The 22,104-nt window shown below is 52.7% G+C and overlaps 7 protein-coding genes across 7 annotated transcripts; 3 read left to right on the forward strand and 4 right to left on the reverse strand.

Moving 5' to 3' along the window:
* Nucleotides 1-2,089: 2,089 nt before the first annotated feature.
* On the reverse strand, nt 2,090-3,352 carry CPAR01_14135 (macrophage migration inhibitory factor; the record flags this gene model as incomplete). Its single annotated transcript, XM_060498386.1, has 3 exons — nt 2,090-2,461; nt 2,515-2,910; nt 2,966-3,352. The coding sequence occupies 3 exons, from the start codon at nt 3,350-3,352 to the stop codon at nt 2,090-2,092; spliced, it is 1,155 nt and encodes a 384-aa protein (XP_060343120.1).
* Nucleotides 3,353-6,520: 3,168 nt separating this feature from the next.
* On the reverse strand, nt 6,521-7,298 carry CPAR01_14136 (uncharacterized protein; the record flags this gene model as incomplete). The annotated part of the gene is made up of 2 exons (XM_060498387.1): nt 6,521-6,904; nt 6,969-7,298. 2 exons carry the CDS (start codon nt 7,296-7,298, stop codon nt 6,521-6,523), a joined length of 714 nt encoding a protein of 237 aa, XP_060343121.1.
* A 1,193-nt stretch (nt 7,299-8,491) lies between these two features.
* Nucleotides 8,492-9,423, forward strand: CPAR01_14137 (uncharacterized protein; the record flags this gene model as incomplete). Its single annotated transcript, XM_060498388.1, has 3 exons — nt 8,492-8,602; nt 8,778-8,907; nt 9,269-9,423. The coding sequence occupies 3 exons, from the start codon at nt 8,492-8,494 to the stop codon at nt 9,421-9,423; spliced, it is 396 nt and encodes a 131-aa protein (XP_060343122.1).
* A 1,623-nt stretch (nt 9,424-11,046) lies between these two features.
* On the forward strand, nt 11,047-11,899 carry CPAR01_14138 (uncharacterized protein; the record flags this gene model as incomplete). The annotated part of the gene is made up of 2 exons (XM_060498389.1): nt 11,047-11,136; nt 11,210-11,899. The coding sequence occupies 2 exons, from the start codon at nt 11,047-11,049 to the stop codon at nt 11,897-11,899; spliced, it is 780 nt and encodes a 259-aa protein (XP_060343123.1).
* A 2,306-nt stretch (nt 11,900-14,205) lies between these two features.
* Nucleotides 14,206-17,135, reverse strand: CPAR01_14139 (voltage gated chloride channel; the record flags this gene model as incomplete). Its single annotated transcript, XM_060498390.1, has 6 exons — nt 14,206-15,516; nt 15,566-15,751; nt 15,800-15,891; nt 15,943-16,057; nt 16,111-16,263; nt 16,314-17,135. The coding sequence occupies 6 exons, from the start codon at nt 17,133-17,135 to the stop codon at nt 14,206-14,208; spliced, it is 2,679 nt and encodes an 892-aa protein (XP_060343124.1).
* Nucleotides 17,136-17,727: 592 nt separating this feature from the next.
* CPAR01_14140 (uncharacterized protein) lies at nt 17,728-19,772 on the forward strand (the record flags this gene model as incomplete). The annotated part of the gene is made up of 3 exons (XM_060498391.1): nt 17,728-18,149; nt 18,205-18,511; nt 18,561-19,772. 3 exons carry the CDS (start codon nt 17,728-17,730, stop codon nt 19,770-19,772), a joined length of 1,941 nt encoding a protein of 646 aa, XP_060343125.1.
* Nucleotides 19,773-20,469: 697 nt separating this feature from the next.
* Nucleotides 20,470-21,201, reverse strand: CPAR01_14141 (uncharacterized protein; the record flags this gene model as incomplete). The annotated part of the gene is made up of 1 exon (XM_060498392.1): nt 20,470-21,201. The coding sequence occupies one exon, from the start codon at nt 21,199-21,201 to the stop codon at nt 20,470-20,472; it is 732 nt and encodes a 243-aa protein (XP_060343126.1).
* Nucleotides 21,202-22,104: the final 903 nt, after the last annotated feature.

Consider the following 22,104-nt stretch of genomic DNA (forward strand, 5'->3'; position numbering starts at 1 on the left):
TCGACCGGATCTCAAGCCTGGCAACGATCCGTGACGGGAATCGAGGCGAGTCTCTCAAACAAAACTTTTGCCAGCGAGGCCCTGGGAGCTCCCGCTTCCCTGGCTGACCTGCCACCAAACCCTCGCATCAACTCGCTCGCGACTTCTCCAAGATGTCCCAATCTGAAAAGCTTGTTTTTCTCAGACACGTCGAAAGAATACGACCGCCATCGACGGACACACGCAGGAGAGATCTGCCGGCTCGAGGTCTGGCGCATCTTCGTAACAGAAAACGTGGCTGGAAAGCAGGGGCGGAAAGTTGAGAAAAAGTTGGCGTTCATGCGGTCTCCTTTCGAGAAGAATCATACGTCGATGCCCAAGAGCGTTGAACTAGCTTTGACTCGATGCTGATCTCACTGTCGTACAGACACCACATCATCCATGACACCGTGGCCCAGCCCTTCCCGCTTGATCTGACGAGGGACAGCGACCTGACTCCCCGTTCCCGCGGACGACCCATGCTGGCTCTCCTGTTGTCCGATGACCTCCCTGGCATGACCATTGAGGTGACGCAGAAGGCCGACGCGTTGCGTATGCTGACAATGCTCGAGTCGCTCAGAACTTCCTTGTAAGAAGTGAATCTGTCTCCTCAAACGAGCTTGGGTCTGCTATGGAGCGTTCGAACCAAGAGTCAACCCTCAGTAGGCATATCCCGGATAGTCATATGGTTGATTCATCTTGTATTCGGGACTGGTATGTCGAAGCCTCACCGGGGGAGCGTAAATGGTGTATGAAAAGGCAGGGCAAAAAGAGCCGCAGTAGCTTGGGTAGGACATGAAGACCACGACACTAAGAAACTGTAAGGACTCACTTCCATTTTCCACCAAGACTCCCCAAACTATTTCCTCCAGGTCCTGCCGTTTAGTTCACGAGACGAGCCTGCTTTGCGCCGTTGAGCAGGTCAATCGTTGTCGAGCCTCAGTCGTTGGGTCGCCTCACTCCACAGCGACGGCCGCTGATAGGACCCTTTCGTTGCTCGAAATGGACGCTGACACAGGCAGGTGCGAAAATATGTGCCGCTCTCTTGCTTGGTAGAACCCCTTCCGACCCTCCGACAGTGGTTGTAGAGAAGCTGAGTAAAGAAGCCTGTTTCGTTTGGGTACGGGATGTTAGAGAGGTTCTGGCCTATCAACGGATGCGTATCTGTATGCCGTGACCGTTTCCAGGTTGCATATCAGATGTGTGGAGCGGGCAAGGCGGGTGGGCGGGCGAGGCAATCAAACACTACTAAGGTATCCGTACTGCGTACCTAAGTGGTAAGGTGGTAGCGGAGAAATGACGATGCAGGAGCAGCGATAAGATAACGTAAACATTGAGTTGATGAAAACCCCGTGCTGAGCGCGTTTGAGCGGGCAGCGCTGGCAATTTAAGCGAGACCCACCTTGCAGGTTCCAAGGTACTAACGTACCTACCTACTTCAATCAGACTGTACTGTCACCCCATTCATCTCATCGCAAAAGGCATATTTGCTTGCATTCACCACCCCCACCTCAATTGATGAGTCGACCAGGTTGCCAATGGGATTTCCGGGACCAAGTTCATCACACAGATTTACAACGGAGCTTCGTGAAGCCCGGTAGAATCGGATAACGTCGACCAAGGAGGCATTTCCAAAACAATCTGTCATCGAAGAAGTTATAGCACTTGATGTCTCAAGTGCTATTGGCTAATTACTTGAACGTCACTTAGAAGGCGCAGAACATGGTCCAAAAGATGGTTGATGATCAATGTGATATAATTAGTGAATGCCTAGTTTTGGCACGTACGAGCTTGATTGAGACGAGTACAGATCAGTCTATCTCCTAATCATAACTCCTACTATTAGACAGAACAGATACGATTATAAATGGTTGAATTCCAAGACTATGACTCCAGCATGCCCGAGCGGGCTGTAATGCAGAACTCCGTCTCCCTTTTTATCGATGCAATGCTCTGTTTCTTGACCTCGTCAAGTTTCCAATTTGACCACTGCTCCAGACCCGATAATGAGCACAATACAAAACAAAGAGAAAGAGGGACTTCAGTTGGGCGAGGGAAGTAGAGCCACCATTTACGATGCCACGGTGGGCATCGGCGCGGGCGTGTTCCTGGGAGAGCGAGAGAACAGGGAAGTGACGAAGCTGCTCTTGCGCTTTGCCACCTTGGACTTCTTGAGAGATGCAGAAGTGTTGGTAGGTGCCTTCTCAACTTCCTTGATAGGCGCATCCGACTTCTCATCGGGAACCGGGGCCGTGGTCTTGTTGGCGTGGGCCTCGGGGATGGGAGGGATGGGAGGCGCATCGGTTGCGCTGTGCGGAGGAGTAAGCTCATGAGGAGGAGGCATAACTGAATCTTTGCGAGGAGCAACAGATTCTCTTCTAAAGTCAAAGACAGAGCCCTTCCTGCCTCCGACAATGGAGCCGTGGCGCAGAGCTGACATGGACTGCAAGTCTGTTAATGTCTCTCGTATTCACCCATGATTTTCGTAGTACGTACCTTGCCACTGATACTCTTGCGGTTGCGACCACGGCGCTCGGCAATGGTCTCTTCCTCCTCGCCGGTCATCTCTGCAATGTGAGAAGCGGTAGTCTTGCTATTAACAGCCATGTTCTCCGCAGGGACTTCGACGAACTTGACGAATCCACGGACGGGCGCAACGCCGAGAGCTTCGTGGAGGTGCTTCTGAAGCAGAGCCGTGTTCCTCTTGTTCTTGGTTACGCCGACCTCGAGCGGTAATGCGTGAATCGACATGGTGTAGGCCGGCTCAAAGGTACCTCCAAAGAGCATGCAAGCTCCATGCTGCAGGTTGACCACGATCGAAGTTACTGGCCGCTGGTACCTAACCGACAGCTGGTATGAGAAGTCCGTGATGAAACTGAACTCGTCGTTGATCTAGGAAAATGAATTAGTTGAAGTTCTCCACTCGTGACACGAGGAGAGTACATACAATGACGTTGGTGCGGAGCTCTGCCATTACGATGGCCTCAGCATAGGCGCGGTCCTTGATCACATTGGACTCCCTATCGCCCTGGAAAGCCTCCTCGTAGTAAGAGCTGCGGCGCTTGGCCATGTCGGCTTGCGTCTTGGACTTTCTATTGCTGTTGCGAGTATCGCCGGGCAAAGAGTGAATGACGTCTCTGGTAAGGCCGTCTCCCTCGACAATAGGAGTGGGTGCGGTGGAGGGACGACGACTCATCCGTCTCTCAGCAAAAGACATACCGCCGACCTGCGAAAGACGTTTGTTCTCGGGGGTGACGGGTGGGTGAGAGTTGGTCGTGCTAGGGGTGACAGAGTCCGCAGGAGGGGAAGAAGGCGGGGAGACAGGGTCGGCCATTTTCTGCGACGATGTTCGAAGGCCCGAAGCTGAGATAAAGGTGTTTCGACGGTGCTTAAGAATTGGGCTGATGTATCAGACGTGGCTGTCTGGGAACGGCGTCTTTCACTAGTCGCGGCCGTGTTAGTGTCGTCCATCGCCCATAAACCACCTAGCTCAACACGTACCGAATAGAGACCAACCGCTATCGTCGAGTGATGTTTAGCGAACTGAGAAAGTCTGGACGACTAGATTCCCCTTGGACTTGGCGTAATATGTTCAGCTGTCAAGAGTGCAGTGTAGATAGGTCGAGCGGTCGACGCGCACGGAGTCTCTCGTACTCGAGGCGGCTAGGGCTAGAAACAGTCGCCGAAAGGATGATAAAGGCGCAGAAGGTCGATGCAAAGGACCAGCCACTGATAGAAGTCGATTTGCCGATCTTACAAGATGTGGTAAGGGGACGAGACGCGCTGGGCGGAATACAGGCGGAGTTCCGAGGGTGTTTGATACGGGAAACAAACAGCTGGACGAGCGAATACAAAAAGACCGGGATCCGACTGCCTGGTGACTCGGGGGACTATTATATGAGGTGAAGATGGATGGTGCTAGCTGTTGCTGGTCGTCAGCCGGAGGAGCTATGGGGGCGCGAGTCGTTGGGACGGAATCGATGCAGAGGCGGTTAGCCACCCAGAAACGCGAGGAAATGGTTGAAAACGGAAAAAGCCAAGGCCAGATGCGCACTCTACGCCTTTCTTCCCACTTGACGAAGCCCGGTTTCAACGCAAGACAGGTCGATCAGAACGAACGGAAGGAGGAAAGATGGAGAAAGAAAGCGGGCTGGACTGAACTGGACTAGACGAAGCTTGCCCAAGCTCGCATCTTCTTTTGCCTCACTTGAATACCGGTGCTCTCTGATTTCAGGGTACGTTACGTAGGTAGGGCTTCTTGCCTCATCTAGTACTTCGGTTGGTATGGGAAAGATTCGGTAGCAGACCGTAGATTATGTGGCCAGGTAACAAACTACTTGAACTACTCTAGAGCGAATGTGTGGGAGGGCTGCACCTCATGTTGATTGACCACGCGATGTCTGGAGGAGAGGCATGGCCGTGTTACCTAAAGTTGTCTACGGCTGGACTACAACGTGTGTGTTGCCAGGGTTCTCCGTTGATTGCGACCATGGAGTTTGGATGTGGGTGGCACACGAAGTGAACAACCTGGAAACCCGCAATCATCCTACCGTGCCTTGGTTCATTCATACCTTACCTCTGCCATTCTCGGCAGTGTTGCCCGCTGCAGCCCTCAACTTATCAAGCTACATGTCTGCGACACGAGAGATTGCTTGGGATTCCGCAGGTCTGGAGCCTTCCCGCTGCCGTCAGTGCTAATGTGGCATGGGCCAGAGACATGGTCAAAGGCAGTCTGGATACCAGAAATTCAGGGTTCAGTACGCGAGGGCCGCTCTGGAATGTAGTAGCGCCTAAATCGGTCTACGGTACGTCGGTAGTAGAGTGTGGTGCCTGAAATATCGGTAGACGAGAGCGAGAAGAGTAAGGTCAAAGGCACGCCGCAGCCAGCTGCTCGGCCAGCCGCATCATGGACTGTGCGACATCCGGGAAGCGCTGACAAGAGAGGGAGGAAGAAGTTGTCTTGTTTGCTGATGTCGCGTGGTTTGTGGGGTGGCAAGTCTGCTTTCTCTGGGCTCTGGAGCCGTCTGGACTGGCTGGGCAAGCTCACGGTTGGAGGGTTGGTCCGAAGTAGTCGAGTCCGTCACGTCCGTCTGGCTCCATCCTTCGGTTCTGCTTGCGCCGTCTTGACAGGAAGAAGGCCGGGTCAAAGGCGAATAAGTCAATACAATGGAGACGGTGATTAACAACAGGCGAGTGTGTTTCTGCTGGGTTCGACGGAGTTGGCAAAGATTGGACGGAATGACTATGTTTCCGGGTAGTCTAAAACATGGGAAATGGGAAGCCATTGGCAGTCATGAGTGGGCACTGGAGCAAACGAGGTACCTTCATAGGTGCAGGTGCAGATACGCTAGGGTACGTACCGGAGAAAAGACGAGAGGTGGACCACGCTAAGGATGGGGTTATGAGCAGAATTCACGGCCACTTTCTGTTAGTCGAGGGCCAAAGCGGCGCTCATTTTGATTCTTCCATGTTCATCCCAAGTCCCCAAGTCCAACTTCACCAAGCACACTGCACGCGCTGTGTTTTCGGGCCAATCGTTCCGCGTCGACCTGTCGCCCGGCAGCGCCTAGCCGCCCTAGCCGTGGTCGTCAGTCGTGCGTCTAACTTGGTGTAGCGACTCCCGAGTCCCCCTGCGACCCTTCACTCCGGTTGGGCTGTCTCTCGAGTCTTTGGTGGCTTGAAGGCGTCTCACTGAAACTCAAAGATAGGGGACAAGCTCTCTCCAAGATATGAGGATGGTTTCCAGCGCCCAAGGGACTTGCAGTGGTTTATCAAGGGGTTCAAGCGGTCTGAGCGAGACTTCACCTTGACTCTTTTACCGACAAGATTATAAGCTTGAAACTCGTTCGCCTATGGCCCAAACCCTCGCTTGCTACTTTGCGTAGAGTCGAGGATTACATGGATAAGTAGCAACAAAAATCTAGATGCCGATATCCTCAGAGGGGCGGCTAAGCATATCGTGCCGGAGCCGGGGCGGCCAGCTCCATCGACCCTTATCCACTCCAGTGCAGTAGCATTTCGTCCGCAAACGGTCATAATCGAGGAACTTCTCAGGTTTCACCAACTTAAATGCATGTTGAGGATACACCTGCGTCAGCGGACACTCGAGTGGCGGCTCGTAGATCCCCTGGTGGCTGCAAGCTTCAAGCTGCTAGACCTCGGTGAATGCCGCATGCAGCCTTCGATCGAGGACCATAGCTGCTAAAAGGGTGAAAATCGGATCAAACCCTGAGTTGGTACCGGCAAGTCGAGAAGCGCCATCCACATCTGCAGACCTGGGACGGGAAAACTTCAGAAAACATTCAACAATTGGATACCTACGCTGATACGTGACGTAGTTGGCTCCCACCTCTGCTAATACTACACATCCTTGACGCCTGATTACAAGAATGGAAAACTTCCGTTTCCGGCTTCCTCTTTATCCCCTGGACCCAACCTGTGGATACATAGCAGACGACGACCGTTAACCTAGGCCTCTTGAACGAACACTCAGCCGCTCCTCTCAGTGGTGATCGCCCTCGACGTCACGGACTGATGAAGGCACCGGGCTGCCAGACTTGCGCTGCTCCAGTACCACTCTGTTGGACTTGCTAATGTACCGCTCGAGCATCATCTGATAGCCGCCCATTCCCACGATGATGGCCTCGATCGGGATCAGCAGGATGGACAGGTAGAGGCCCGCCTTGCTTTGCTTGCAGAGGGTACCGAAATGCGGCCTCGTCATCATCACAACATCGGACCAGCGGCAGCTCCAGCTCTGTAAAGTGTCGACCGTGATCGATGCGTTGATGCTGTAGAAGAAGGACATGGCAATGATCGATGCCACCAATCCAACCGATGGGGCGGCCACTGCCAATGAGTTGTGGATGAGAGTTTGACCACGCAGCTTTTTGATGTCAGTCTGAGCTGACTTCCTAAAGGTACGATGTCAAAAAGCAGACCTGACTTACGCTTTGAACTCGACTGAAAAGGAGAGAGACGAGATTGACGATTATGAGAATGGAGCTCCCAACCACGAGCGCGACTGTTGGACGCAAGTCAAAGGCGTCCGGCCACAGCGGAAGCATGAAGCCGGCTGGTACATGGGTGGCATCGTAGACAGCCAGGGCATCTGCTGATGTACCAAGGATGGTGATGCTCATGAGAAGGGCCACAGCCGTCAAGCTGACTCTTGCAGTATCGACTGTCTTGAGAAGACGTGCGTGAGGAGGGTAGTGAGCGTCATCAGAATCGACCTCAAAGTCCGAGGTTTGCGTGACGTTCTTGAGATCGGAAGACATGGCTAAAGAGAAAGTCGTGAAATATTGTCGTAAAATGAGGTGTATTACAATGGAGAATGACTAGACGTAATGTGAGAAACAATCTCCAGGAAAGAAAATACGTAAGAAAAGAGAAAACGGGATGGCAGTCAGGCAGTTGTGTGGTTTTCCAGTATCACAGACCTACGAAAGTGCGATCATGGAGCGTACATATACAACCTCTCTATAGCCTGACTACGCGCCGTGTGCCGTGTCTAGGCACGGCACGTAATCTTGAACACACATGGGGAAAGAAAGGTAGTGTCCAAAATTATCGTGACGAGCGTTGCGCCGATGCAAGATAGCCGCGCTGGCGACATCTCGGGGCTCTGAGGGAGGCGATCATCGGGCACCCCTGAACAGCCGGTGAGCTTCACATTGGTCAGAAGCCCGCAAATGCCGGTCCCATTGGCGGTCATCCCCGGCGCTTAAAATGGCGGGAGGCCAATGATAAGGTGCAGATAACCTCGTTTCGAAAATCGAAACAAGAACGCTTATTCGCTGATCAGGATGTGACCACAATCGAGGTTGCTGCAAGTCAGTGATAATAGAATGAGATTTTGATGTTGGAGGTTCTTATTTGCCGCCGTCAAAAGGAATCCGAGGATTAAGCTCACGTCAAGCGGGAAGAGTGGAGGTGAAATGCACTCCCGGCATCCTTGATCCAGGCCAGGCGACTTACCTTAGGTAAGCTTCTTTTGTTTTCACCTGATGAACGGGAAGTGCCATGGGGAAAGTGGGGTCATCACGTGATACTTTTCCTTCCTACCTACTCTATTGACAACTGGTTAGCTGCGTTACCAGCTGGCGAGTCAAGTTGACCTTGTTCATCTCCATATTGGGACGGCTTACCATCCACTCCATCCCACGCCGACGCCGACGAAAAAGAAATGCGCTCCTTCGTATCTGCAAAACCAATATACAACTTCGCCAGCTGGATTTCACGAAAGGCTGCCCAACTTGAGCGTCAAATTGTGAAGCCTGCTGTTGGTCTCTCTTCTTTGAGGCCTGATGACATACACGGACACGGAACTACAAGGTTGCGGAGTACGGGCACGGAGATTGGACGAGACAACTGGTGGTCACTGCGACGTTGTCCGACACGTTCGTTCCTGAAGGCTGGATTGCGATGAACTCTCCATGACCACGAGTGTGTCTCATCTCTGAGCTGCGACATGCAGCACACTGCTCAACCAATGGCGTTTCCACCTTCCGAGAGCGATGGTAATGATTCCACATCACCAGGGGCGTCTGGACGACAGGGTATCAGACCCCTCCACAAAAGGGTGAGCTAAGCAAGCAATTGTATTCGTACATACAACAAGAAGAACTGCAGGCTTGCAGATGAGGCTGTACCAACCTTGCAGCCGGCTGCGGTTATCAAACTGATGTTGGGGCTGTCAAAACTCTGCAGCCATCAATAAGCCGGCATGTCGGACTAGAAATGACGACTACTTACAGCGGCACCTAGACACGGATAGCGGCCATTGTATGGTTTTAGAGAGCATTGATCCGAAATCCATGTCGGTTTATCGCCGGCACACGAAGCTCTTTGCGGCACCAGCCTCGTCCACAGGTCTTTCACAGGTAGGTAAGACGACCATACCTTTGGGCCCAGTCCGGCCTAGTTCTTGGCCTCCACTGCAAGAGACATTGGCGTCCGCCGGGTAGGGCCGACTGCTCCGCATGTCAACAATTGTCTGCACTAGCCCGCGGGCCATTAACGGACAAAGTAGCGGGCCAGCGGCCGAACCTAGCTGATACCCCAGCTCGTCCAGGGTGTCAGAACAGTTTGGACAGACTAGCGAACCAGTCTTCAGTTGGCGAACGATGAACTTGGCAGACGTGACTGCACATCGGTGGGAAGCGAGAGTTTAGGTGCTTGGCTCTCAACGTCCACCGGGTGTGGAATGTCGAGCAAGCCATCGTCAGCACATTAGCGAAAGCCAAAGGTCTCAAGGTTGCCAGCTACAGCACTATGGCTACCGTACTCAGCTGGCTACTGCAAGTATTGGCCCAGGACTCGGAGTTCGGCAGCCAGAGACTGTGGGGTGACGGTTCGCCCATTCAAGTCGGCTACGAAGTGACAGGTCGAATCGCCAACTGAAGTCTCACCGTGGCGCCACGGGGATTCACTGCGGCACGGCTCCCAAGTCCGTCCCTCTGGGTTTGGGTGTCCCAGATGCTCGGGTTGACTCCTGTTGCACCATCAAGATGCATTGCAGCAGGTCAGTCAGTCGTTGATCCATGTCCCGCATGGCAGACACGATATTTTTCTGCCTCTTTGTGCGAATTACAGAGTATCATTGGGTTTTGACAGGCGACATTGTCCTCCTTGCAGCAGGGTTTCTCTGAATGTCATCCAATACAGCAACTTTAAAAGTCCGGACCAGGACGGGACTACGTACTCCGCTTCAGCTGAGATTGTCTATAGCCAAGCGAGGGATACGACGCTTGAGAACCACTCAAATTCAATGGTTCGTCAGAAAGGCCCTGGTTCAACACACAGACACACAGACTACAGCATAAGCAGACTGCAGCGGCCACCGAGACATCCCCTGTCCAGGCCCCTGACCCCTGGCTCAGCCCAACTGACTGGAACCAACCAGGCGCTCATCACCCGTCATTGCATTCTAATGATCTACAGACCAACTTACGGCCGGGCCGGTCGAATTCCTTTCTTTCGACTCCCGGGAGGACCAAACAGGCACACAACACTCAGGAAAGCAGGTAACAGCGGACGGGAATCCTGATTGCCCACACAGGTGCTAGCCAGGCCCAGCAAGCCCTCCTTGTCTATCCGCAGCATTTTCACATGTGCCTGATGGGTCCGGCCCATCACAATTCGCACCGCTTTGGCTTTCCCAGCAGCGCTCCCGCAGATCTGCACCCCTTGGCCCGAATTCGAGACTCCCAAGGCTTCTATATTTTACCTGCATTGCAGAGAACCTCTCACACTCTTCTCTCACATTGAGATTAACGAGTATTCCATCTTCAAGGGTACATCGAACGTCATTGGCTCGAATACGGCAGAATATCATTGTAATTACGAGAGTCCTGAAGTCATGGCTCAGTGCCAATATCTCTCCAGTTCTATCGTGCAGACGGATGTTGGCCATTCCTTAGAACGGCACCCTGCCCTCGAACTTCCCGACCACTTTAACAATTGACTATGGAGTACGGAGTACTATGTCACCGATGACACTCTAACTGGAATGGGAGAAATGACCGTCAGAATCCTGCGAGCAGCAGCGCGAACATCCCTGGTCGCCCCGACCCAAAGCCTCGGGTTCTGGGCAGCCACACTTTCTTCCCTGACACACATATGCAGTCTGGGGGGTGTGTTCGTCAAGTGGTCATGAATCACGAAAAAGATGGCATGCACATAGCTTTCCCTCCTACCCCAGTGTTGTGAGGAGAACCGGGGCTGGGTATTTGTCAAAGAAGTCTAATGATGTCTCGGGTCGCTTTGGACCTTGTGGGACGCAGACTGGCAGGCATATCCTTTATCCTTTGTATCGTTTGCCCGGGATAGCGCTGGTACCCGCGGCGTCGCGGCCGATATAATAACCACTCACGCTTGCCACCCCTCCATCAACCTGTCGTCGTGTCCCGCACTGGCCTAACAAACACATCCGTTCGTTTCTCGGCATCCATTCTCACATTGCGGGACTTCGACGTTGCAAAACCATTCTGCTAGTCTCGCGCCAGGCCTCGCTCCATACAGATCATGTCAACCATCACGATAACCTCCGCTCCAAGAACGCGAACAACCGGCTGCCCCGCGCAAGCGATACCACCTCAGTCCTTAACCCAATTTGTACGTTTCAGATCCGTCGATCTCCCGTATAGCCCGTAGCCGCGCCCAGCTCTGTTGACCGAAGACATCACAGCATCTCTTCCCTAGGCTGCCCGTGGAACTCCGCCTCAAGATCTGGAACCTCAACCTCCCACCACCGCGGGTTGTGCCTATCCGGTGCGGTGCCAAGTCTCTCTCCTTCGCCTCCCACGCCCAGTCACCAAGGCCCTCGTCGAGCGGGTGTACCTCGTACACAGCCGTACCCACCAACCTCCACGCCTGCCATGAATCCCGCCTCGAGGCCCTCAAGTCGTACCACCTCAGCTTCGGCATGACGCGCAACCCGGGCCAAATCTTCTTCGACAAGGTCCATGATGTCCTCTACTTTGGCGCCCGCGACGGCTATATGGCCTCCGAGGCGCAATTTCGCACAGTCATGGCCCTCTGCGATCCCGAAGACATCTCACAAGTGCGCCGCCTTGCCATCAACGACTCGCTCTTCTGGGTCGACACAATGTACCAGTCCATGAGCGCCGCCAACCTGACGGTGGAGGTCCTCAAGCAGATCCGCGCGCGTATGCCCAAGCTAGAAGAGCTCGTCTTTGTGCCGCGGGACGAAAACCCTGTCTACAACGACGAGGTTGAGCTAGTGCCTGCAAATTCGAACGGCGTGCTCGAGCAGCAGATGGCGAGGCAAATGGAGGCGGCGATGAAGGCCGTTTGCGACTTATTTCCGGACTGGACACCGCCGCGGTGGTGTATTATGGCTCTCGGGTCGACGTAGCCCTCCCGGGATCACTTCGAATGATGGGGCTTTAACGGACCAGCGTATTCAATCCCGGTTCTCTTCAGTTAGGCAAGGCGTCAATGAAACGTCCGCCTTTTTTATTGGCAGGGAGGTGGATCTGCCACGAGCATGAACTTCAAGACTTTGTATTGGGCTGGTCAGACTGCATTTCAAGATACCCCTTTTGTCTTTTCTGCTATTTAAGCGTCATGGAACACTAGCAATGTATTGCGAAGAAATAGTTTCAGCTTTGTATTGATAGGGAGCATTTACGAGCCATGTGGGTGATATTTTTCAACCATGTTAAGCGGGAACAAGGGATGTTTTTTCAGTTCTTTCATCGCACAGAGACGACTGTGGTTGATGTTTGCCTTCCTCATTCGTGATTGAGGAAAATGGCTATTGAATCCATGTGGGTGATCTCATTAGAAATTGTCTTCTGGACGAGTTTTGCTACTGAAAAACTACACGCTTGAGGATGTGGGATGCAAGAGAAACGCATGTGAAAACCAATGAACATCATATTCAACATGACTTCCATCCCCTAATCCTTCCGCTCAAAATCTTCAACCCACCTTGCCATACCTATTAGCTAGCCTAATGTACGTCGGACAGAACCTCGGAGTTTTAAGAATGCCATCATGTTCGAGTGTTGTGTGATGTGGGGGAACCAATACCGAGATGGCCGTCCCGTACATTGCTGAGACAAAGACGCAAGGAGTGGCGTGATGTTTGAATCTCTTTTCGAAAGTTGGGCCCGGATTAGGATAATGCTCACGACCACTTCAATTGGTTCCCTTATGGGCCTAGTAGGGAGTGACTTCGGAACTTCCGAGTTGGTAGCTTTGAAGGGTTATTTGAGAAGCATTGCAACTCGCGTTCTGAGCTTTGATGTGAATTTATTATAGTCGTTTCATGATGTCTGTTAGAAGTAAACGGCATATGCGTAAGATTGACCAAGTATGTGAGGCTACTCAATCGGCGGAGATCCATCTAGATACAATGGCTACAATACACTCATAAGATGGGTAAAGTCCTTTCAGACACGGGGGTCTTGGTCTTGTCCTTCCACGCCTTCGCTATGTGCTGTATCGAGAGAATGATTCTATTATCCAGGGCAGTGGTGTGTTCGGGCGTTCCTTGTTGTAGATCAAATACATGGGTTTGGATCAGAAGAACGCCGTTCGGATCTGCGGGTGTAACAAGGGAATGGCATAGATCCTCGCAAACAATGTCGCGAATCTAGTTGAATCCGCGAGATGTGACGGACAATTCTCAGCCTCAAACCTAGAGTTCGCGGCGGTAATTTCGTGCCGAGCCAGCGCAAGAACTGAAGCAATCGCACCGACAATTTCGGCAATTTCATTCCTAGATCTACTTGGAACTCGGGCATAATATCAAGACGCTTTGTCCACTGCAGTGAACCGTGAATACCATCAATGCCAGAAACAGTACTTAAGGAGGTTAGTTTTCCATACCACACGCCATGGCCAGAACGCTGGGCAGATGGATCGATCTCTTTCAAGTGACCTTCCAAAAGAGAGCCATTGCCTGCAGGCTTCCGGGTAACGTATTGGGTTCTTCTGGCCTTTCGAAACTCCTCAGCCAGTACGTATGTAACACCTTGCTTTCTCGAAGACTCCGTCCTTAACCATTTTGGTAGTGTTGTCGCGGAATAAACGGTGACAGAGGGAGACGAGGGAGGGAGGGAACGGCAAACAAAAAGACTGTGCAGTGAAACGACCCAGCGAACCGGCCAGGTCCATGTTCCTACAGAACATGAATTCTTCAAGCCGACGCTCCAGCTGGGTCTTCTTTGGTACTTTCTACTTGAAATTCATCATGTCGTGCCAACTTGAGTGCCTCGAGAAGCTCGTGAATAGGCTTTAATGTAGGATGGGTTCTCGGCGTGACCCCGTGGTGAGTGAGCACCAGAGGGGGAAGGAAAGAAGGTCTGCTTTCAAACCTAAGTGTATTCGTTACTAAGAGTAGAGAACGGCAGATCAACTCTTCTCCATACATGAAACTAGATCTTGGCTTTGCGGTGGTTTTTCAAGTCCCCGCAACAAGGTACAAGAACCACCATACAATCCATTGATCTATCACCTGCGGGCATTGGGCCGATCAATGGCTTGATATTCGGAAAGAAGACAGAACCCCAGCTGAGTGAGCATACTATTCAGACAGGGGCCGCGTTATGCCACGCGAATTACCAAGCTACCAAGTTCCGAAGTTCCCATTTATGCATGTATGTGTCTAAAGTATCCGTACAATCATTCACTATCACGATATAACGCTCTATCTTATAAAATCGGACCCCGATCTTCTGCAGGACTAATTCCCTCCTCATGCCCGTCATCCCTTAACAGACCCTGATGCTCGCCACCGCCGCCCTCTCTCGTGAGGCCGGTCTCGACACCCATATCTCTCGACAACCCACTCGTCCGCCGCGTCTCCTCTGCGCCATTGAGAACGTACCACACGTCCTTTTTGGTCAAGAGACCCTGTAAAGCACCGCGGTCACTGAACAGAACATAGCGCAGGCCGAGCTTCTGAAAATAGCTGACGGCAAGGTGCAGGTTAGACCTTGACGCCATAGTGATGGGCGTCTGGTCCATCCACGGTCGAAGATCAAGCGTCGTACGTGGGTCTGCGAGGGGCTGGTGAGAGAAGAAGGCTTCCGTCTCTGGCGGAAGCGATCGCGGTGGCTGCGAACACATTTGCAAGTTGTAGGTGAGTTCTGCACGGGAGATGTATCCCAGCAGAATGGCTTCACGGGGATCTGAAATAACAGGAAACCCTCTGTAGGTGTGCGTGTCGAGAATGTTCTTTAAGCTGCCAATAGTATGGCCCGTCGCGGTGAGCACAACCAAGTCTTCGATGCGAGTCATAATTTGCGAGGCGGGGATATCGGGGATGACCATCTCCTCGCTGTTATCCAGGAAGGGATACTCATTGAAGTGGATCCATGCTTCGTAAATTCCCTTCCGGGAAAACGCATCTCCCACCCATTTAGACAGCATGACAGCGATCATGATGGGCAGTACATAGGTCAGAGCTCCTGTGAGCTCGAACATGATGACAACAATTGAGACCGTCATTCGAGTGACGCCGGCAAGCGTAGCTGCAGCACCAATGATGGCATATGTTCCCGGTGTTACGCAAGGAACATCTGGTTCGCAGGAGGCAAATGCGAAGAACGTTGGGTGGTTCGTTACCCAGATCTCCATGATGATACCCACGGCTCTGCCCGTCAGAGCTCCAATAGCCATTGAAGGCAGAATAATGCCAGCAGGTAGCTGAAGGCCGAACGTGATGGTGGCGAGGAAGAAACCAAGGATAGCCCCAAATATCAGAAGAACAATAGTTGGTGCTGATGCGGCCCCAGTCTTACAGAGACCGATTTGGTCGTCGACGTACTTGGAGCACTCGACAAATAGGTTGGAGACAAGTTCCGACGTCTGGAACTTCATGTAATGGTTGGGATAGTTGATGAGCGCCGTCAGAAGGGCGATCGCAGCGACTTGAGTAATGGGCCCTGGTAGCCACGGCGTGTTCTTCTTCCATCGTGCTACGGCCATGTTCGCTTTGATGAAGAGGCCACCGTATATTCCCTGTCAGATTGTTAGTTGAGGTCATGGGCTTACGGTGGTATGCACTTACACCAAGGATGCCAAGGAAGACAAACGGAATCAGTTCAAAGCCGTGCCATCCCGTGCTGAATTTGACTTGGTACATGACAAGCTGCCCGGTGCGGAACGGATCAAATGCCTGCAGAACGACGGCAGCAGTCATGGCACAGACGAAACTCTGCCACATGGTCTTGTCCGGAAAGTAGTATGAGAGTTGCTAGTATGCGATTAGCATAGAACAGGGAGTAATCCCGGTCGTACCAACCTCTAGACTGAATAACACTCCTCCGATTGGCGAGCCAAAAGCGACCGAAATTCCAGAGGCGGCAGCAGCAGAGAGAACCTCTCTTTTTCGAGCTGTCGGGACATTAGTAAAAAAACGCGATTTGCCTTGCAGACTTGGCTTACCCTCGTTGTCGTTGATGTTCTTGAAGAGCTTGATAAAGAGATTGGCGCAACAACATGCAACGTGAACCAGAGGTCCCTCTTTGCCTAGCCACATGCCTGAACCAACCGCAAGACACTGTATGGGTTAGTCGACGTGGTACGAACGCAAAGAACGAACTTATGACCTACCAAACCTAATGACTTGGTGATCAAAGTCCAGCTGCCAAGAAACCTTCGGATAATGAAACCACCCAACACCGTCTTGATTTCGGGTATACCGCTGTGTTTGGCATACATTCCGTACTCCTGGACTAGCATAGCTGCGGCAGATGCCAAAATGACCTTCAACTCATCAGCAAAGAGGCGCGAGGTTGTGAGAGTGCGAGACTTACAGAAAGGACAAGAAAGAAGAAGTACTCTATGAACCACTTTCCACCGCCGGAAGAAACCCCCAAAGCCTTCGCCCAGGGTGTCCAGCCGCCGCACTTTGACATCTCGTTGTAACCCCAGCAGCAAAAGTTCTTGTTCAGGTAGAATGCGCCTCCTTCTGGGCCGCTGGAGCAGTACCCTGTTTTCAGGTCGCCAAGCCAGTCGGTGGTTATGTCGATGCCAGCAGCAACAGCGCCAACAGCCATGCCAGTCAAGATCAGAATGATCCAGACCTCACTGGCATCTACGAGCTGCTTGAAAAGCCCAAGCAGCCCTTGCGCCCCTGAATGGAGGACGCGCAGACGCTGACGCTCCTTTGTGTATTCGAAAATCCAATCGATGGCCGTCAAATCCTCGTATCCCACTCTCCTTCCCGGCCCTTCCACGTACCAATCTAGCGGCGCGCCATCTTTGGTAACCTGGCTCGTAAGGCCATGTGCGCCTGCTCTCCGAGGTGATCGGTTTGGATCGTGGGTAGGCGTTCGCGCTCGCGGCGAGGAGTGAGGGGAGGCAGTGCCTGATCGCGAACCGGTGAAGGCGGATAGGAGGCGGCTCGGAGCTGAGAGAGCGTTTTGTTTCTGTTTTCGCTTGAAAGATAGGGGTTCGTCGAGGTCCTCGTGTATCGGGTCCTCGATCAGGACATCGGCGACGTCTTCGTCTTCGCTCCAGAAGTCCAATTCGTCTCGATCGGCGGGGTCTGTATTGCTGTTGCTGTTGCCGGCGCCGCTATTCAGCGGACGCGATGAGGAAGAGGCGGACGAATCATAGTGTACAGGACCGGCCATGGTGCGAATCTGGCGACATTGACTCCCAGTATCCTCAGATCATAGCCATCCTGTTGTCGTTTCAAGGTTCTCTTGAACAGGACGGAAACGGTATCACCTCCCCGTCGCCGGATGGATACCTGTTCGGTAACGAGCCGCGCGTGGCTGACTCGGTGTGGGAGCTCGGGCCTCCTTGCGGTCCGTCTTGCGGCTGATGCGACGCCGGGGCAAGTGGCCAAGGGAACCACCTGCAGGGGTCTTGTTGATGGAATGCATCTGACGGTGGGGGGGTTTCCTTGAGCGATCTGGGTCTTTCCAGCGCGGGGCAATTTTTCACGACGGCATCCTTTCGTCTGATGTTGGCATCTTGCGCATTTCCTGTGGGGTTGATAGCCTGCAATTATCGCACACTTTCTTAAACAAGAAAGCTCATTATTTTTGAGAGGCCAGGCTGTAGCACATGTCGTCCGTGTGTGTGGTGCCCACTGGTTTTGCGACTCAAGAACTCAGACACTCGACTTACACGCCGTCTCACTTCTTTGGCCTTGTCTGAACTACTATTCACGTCAACGCAGAACTCCAGGAACATCGACGACAACAAGAAGACGTAAATATGGCAGACCAAGCTCATGCGGAGTCCGCCGCGGCGCAAGCACCTCCTGGTGTCTCTCAGTCGACGCCGGGAACGCAGCAAACCGCATCGCTCGACCAAATCCAGAGTATGTTGAAGGCCAAAGATGATACCTCTAGATTCGTTGGCTTAGCTCTGTTGAAAAGTGTACTCGACAACTCGGAGGAGCTGCGCAACGATGCAGACACCGTCTCGGGTCTTTGGGAATCCATATCCCCCAAGTTTCTGGACCGGCTGCTGAAGACAGGCTCATCTACGCAATCTGGCCAGAAGGACGCAAAAAACATGCTGGACCTCTCAGTATCAGTTATCCATACTTTTGCTTTGCTTCTGCCAGATCAAGGGAAAAGAGACAAACGACTTGTTGGAAGAATGCCTCTTTTGGTGTCCAGTTTGCTACGAAGGTATGCCACTATCCTACAGAAAAAACTTTGGTATACACACTTACAATATATCTAGCTCTGGAGAAACTTCTGAAATGATTATTCAGACCCTTCTCACCATGGCCGCTTTTCCTGAAGGAGCAAAGGTGTTCTTCGACATCGAGGATGTAACTCCCCTAGTTGAGGTCGCCCCAAACAACCCGTCTGCTCTCGAGATCTTTTCTTTTGCTTGGATCAACTGCATGGACATTGCAGAAGACAGGATCGTCCTGGAGTCCAAGATAGACAAGACAATTCAAGCTCTGGTGTCGACGTTCAACGGCACGGATGGTGTTACTTTGCTCGAGTTCCTCGGCAAATTTCTGCGAAATTCAGATCCCAAGGTAGCTTCCCCTTTACGACAATACAGGCAGCTGACTTACACTTGAATAGTCCCTACCATCGAATCCAAAGTGGATCAAAACATCCACAGACTTCATCAAGAAACTTCTGGCCAGCCGGCCTACGCCAGAGGCAAGGAACGCCTATACCATTGCGGCTGCATCCTTGCTTGAGGTATACCCCTCAGAAGCATCAAAACTCTTGTTCACCAGCGATGAGAAGGATGATAAGCCCTTCTCGTACCTATTTATCACTCTCCTCCTCACCGACACCAGAGCCAGCCTTCCCCGCCTCCTTGAGCTTCTCAATGATCCCATCTACCCAGCCATCGCACAACGGTTGGGCTCGGCCTTTGACGTCACAACGCACTTCATTGGCTATCTGATGAAGAGCCTCGACGATGAGAGTTCATCGTCAGCTGCGCTAGTGATGCCTCCCGACTTTCTACTAAAGATCCGTCGGACCATTTCGGAGGCCCTGTCTCTCGCGATCGAGTTCCTCCGAGACAGGTGGGATGCGTCCGTGGCAGGCGCCTTTGGCCTACACCCCGAAGCGCGTGCAAAGGAGACCGACACCTCCATGGGGAAGAGACTGACAATCTCTTGGGAGTCAAAGAAGAGCAACGTTCACGAGGACCCTCTAATCCTGGCAGCTGTCAAAGCCCTGGCCATCTGGCTTCGCGAGGACGATAACGACTTGCTGAGGAAGGAAGGAGCAGGGCTGACGGACATGTTCCTCGACCTCTACAAGTCGAGCTCACCGTCAAGTCTCGACTTCCGATCACCGATCCTAGTAGGTCTGGAGGGGACGCTGGTCGAGAAGGCTGGGCTGGAGGAGTTCACGACACACAGCGGCTGGGACGTCTTGACCAAAGACCTCGTGGCCATCCTACAATCCACAACCACGTCAAGTGACGAAAGCGAAGCCGCGCGCGCCATCGAGATTGTCCGCATCCTTCTGCCGATCGTGGAGGGCGAGGAAACCGGCTCGAAGGAAGAGTGGATGGCCCTCGTGACGACTGTAGCCGCCTGGCACGCTCCCGAAGCCAAGCAGCCCGCGCTGGTACAGGAGGCTCACATCGCGGCTCTCCAGCTCACCACCGCATTACTGGTGGGTGCTCCGTATGGTATGAGGCAGCGCTACGTACACTCCACGAGCGCCGTGCTGGGCATAGCTGGGCAGCTTGAGAAGTACGTGGGCTCGGATGACCCGCTGAGGAAGTCCTTTGACGATGTGCTGCAGACGTTAGATAGACTTCGCTAGTTTTACAGCTTCGTAGACAACCAGATCATTTGTAACTGGCGAATCCATGTGCGCAGACATACGTGGCAAGAGATTTCCATCTAGCCAGCAAAGATTTGAGTGACTACCCGCTCAAATGATGCTGAGAGAATCTAACCACGAAGCCGCGAGGTTGATAGATGAGAATATCCATCAACTAAGGTACTCTGATGCGTCAATGAAATTAACAACGATTTTCTGTAAACCACCCTCACATATAAATATGGGCTGTACGACTTGCGTAGTGCCAAAATTCAGTTGAGCTAACTGTAACGGAATACTATACCAAGTTTGACTCATAAAGTTAATAAGGAAAAAATAAAGAAAGAACCAGCGTCTCTCTCTCCCTCTATCTCACTTATTGTACGAAGTGACTTGCAACTCAGGAAGTTCGTTCTGGGGCACTGCGGTTGAATGTCAGAGTAATCGAGGCAGGGAACGAAAATCACGCTCAAATGTCGTTATCCCCAAGTAAGGTGATTTAGTAGGTGCACAATTTTTCAAATTATCGCCTTGAAATGAACAGCCATAATCTACAGCCTAGGCGAAGGTCTCGCGAGGAACAAAAGGGTTGTAGAGTTCATAGTCTTCCCGGCTCGGAAGAAAACTTCACATTGATGGCTACAGACCAATATCGAAATCTCCATCGATACAAGAAATGAAACCCCCTCACATCAACTCAGACTGCAGCCATCGGGGCTTGTGTCTCATGCCGAACAGCTTCCGCGCCCTCATCGACATCGTCCCTCTTCAACGCCGCAGCCGCCGCAGCCTCAGCCTTGGCTCGCCTCTTCCTCGCCCGGCGGATCTCGATCTCGATACCCTTCATCTCGGCGTCCACCGAGACTAACCGGGGGATGATGTCCTGCACGGCCTGCACCGAGAGCGATTGTGCCTGCCTCAAAGGCATCGGCGCCAGGATCCCGAACCACCGGAGGGGATCATTACTCTTCTTCTTCTTCTTCTGCTTCATCTTTTCCTTCTCGTTCTCCGCCTCATCCTTCTTCTCGGCCTCTTTCTCCGTCTGCTCCTCATCAACGGAGGTTACCCCTTCCGGCTCCACGCTCGGGGCCTCATTGACATCATCATTCTTCACCGCCGCCGCCGCTGCAGCCTCCGTGGTCTCCGTCTTCGGCTCCGTCACAGCATCAGCCCCCTCCACAACCTTGATAACCTCAAAGCGGGGGATACCCCTGTCATCCACGGCCACCTCGAGGGTCCTCGAAGCCCGCATGCGCTCGTCGTAGTAATCCGGCCCGTAACGGACGCCCCTCTCCGCGGAGAAGTTGGCTCGTGCAATGTTCTGATACATGCCCGCCTGAGTCCCGCTGAGGCGCTCGCGCAAGGCCGTGTACTCGTCCAGCAGGATGAGATAGCGCTCCAGGAGGCTATCGATGTGGTTCGTCTCCATTGTCTTGTCTGCCTTGGCGTGTTAGGTTGTGAGTTGCGAGGCGTGTGGGATATGAGAATGTGGCGGCCGGGATTCAAGGTGAGCAAAGCGCTATGGGAGAGGTTGAAAGATGCAAGGGGTCGGGCTGCTGTGGCTGAAGCGTGCGGCTGAAGGGGACTCAGAAGCATGTACGGGTAGGTAAAGACCTGTCGTGTTGTGTCGCCGAGGTTGCCTATGCAGCTGACTCTGAGCGATGAAGATGAGATGGTCCCGTAGGGCTATGCATGAGGGTGATTGTTGGCTGTAGCCTCACATGCGTTGGAAATTTGTGGCTTGAGTGATGATCTGCGCAGAAGGAACGGCACTATCATGCAGGGGTAACCCTGAGCTACCTTACTGCGTAGGTACCTTAGATAGGGACTGCAATACCCGAGTCTGCGGCAATCGGTACCTATACTTTACTTCATTCATCCTTGGCGCCTTTTCATCGCTCAAACAATACTCTAATATAATTATTGTCAAGTCGCTCTACTTTGGGCTTGTCCGCCTTGAGCCGCCAGCCCAGCGACTTTTAATCAAAATAACTCCCCGTGTAAGTTCTTGACATGCGACGATCCCGCGGTCAAGACATTCCAACGGGTAATGCCACCTGCCAAGACAAAGCTTCCCAAAAAAAGACAAGAGAGAAAACGGCTGAGCAAACAAGCGTGCGAGGAAACCTGATGCGACAGCAACGGTGACGTGAGAACACACGTACAAAGGGACTGAGGCGATGTCGAGGCTCGGCGGCAAACAAAGCGAGAACAAAGACGGATGGATGGAGAGCATGGGTTCAGTAATACGGATACATCTCTCCTTTGGTCCTTTGGGGTCCTGTCATGCCCTGCCAATGTACTTTTATTGTCGGATGGCCGTCGGGTTGGT

This window comes from Colletotrichum paranaense (genome assembly GCF_030867605.1).
Source record: "Colletotrichum paranaense strain IMI 384185 chromosome Unknown Scaffold_14.1, whole genome shotgun sequence".
Taxonomy (NCBI): Eukaryota; Fungi; Ascomycota; class Sordariomycetes; order Glomerellales; family Glomerellaceae; genus Colletotrichum; species Colletotrichum paranaense.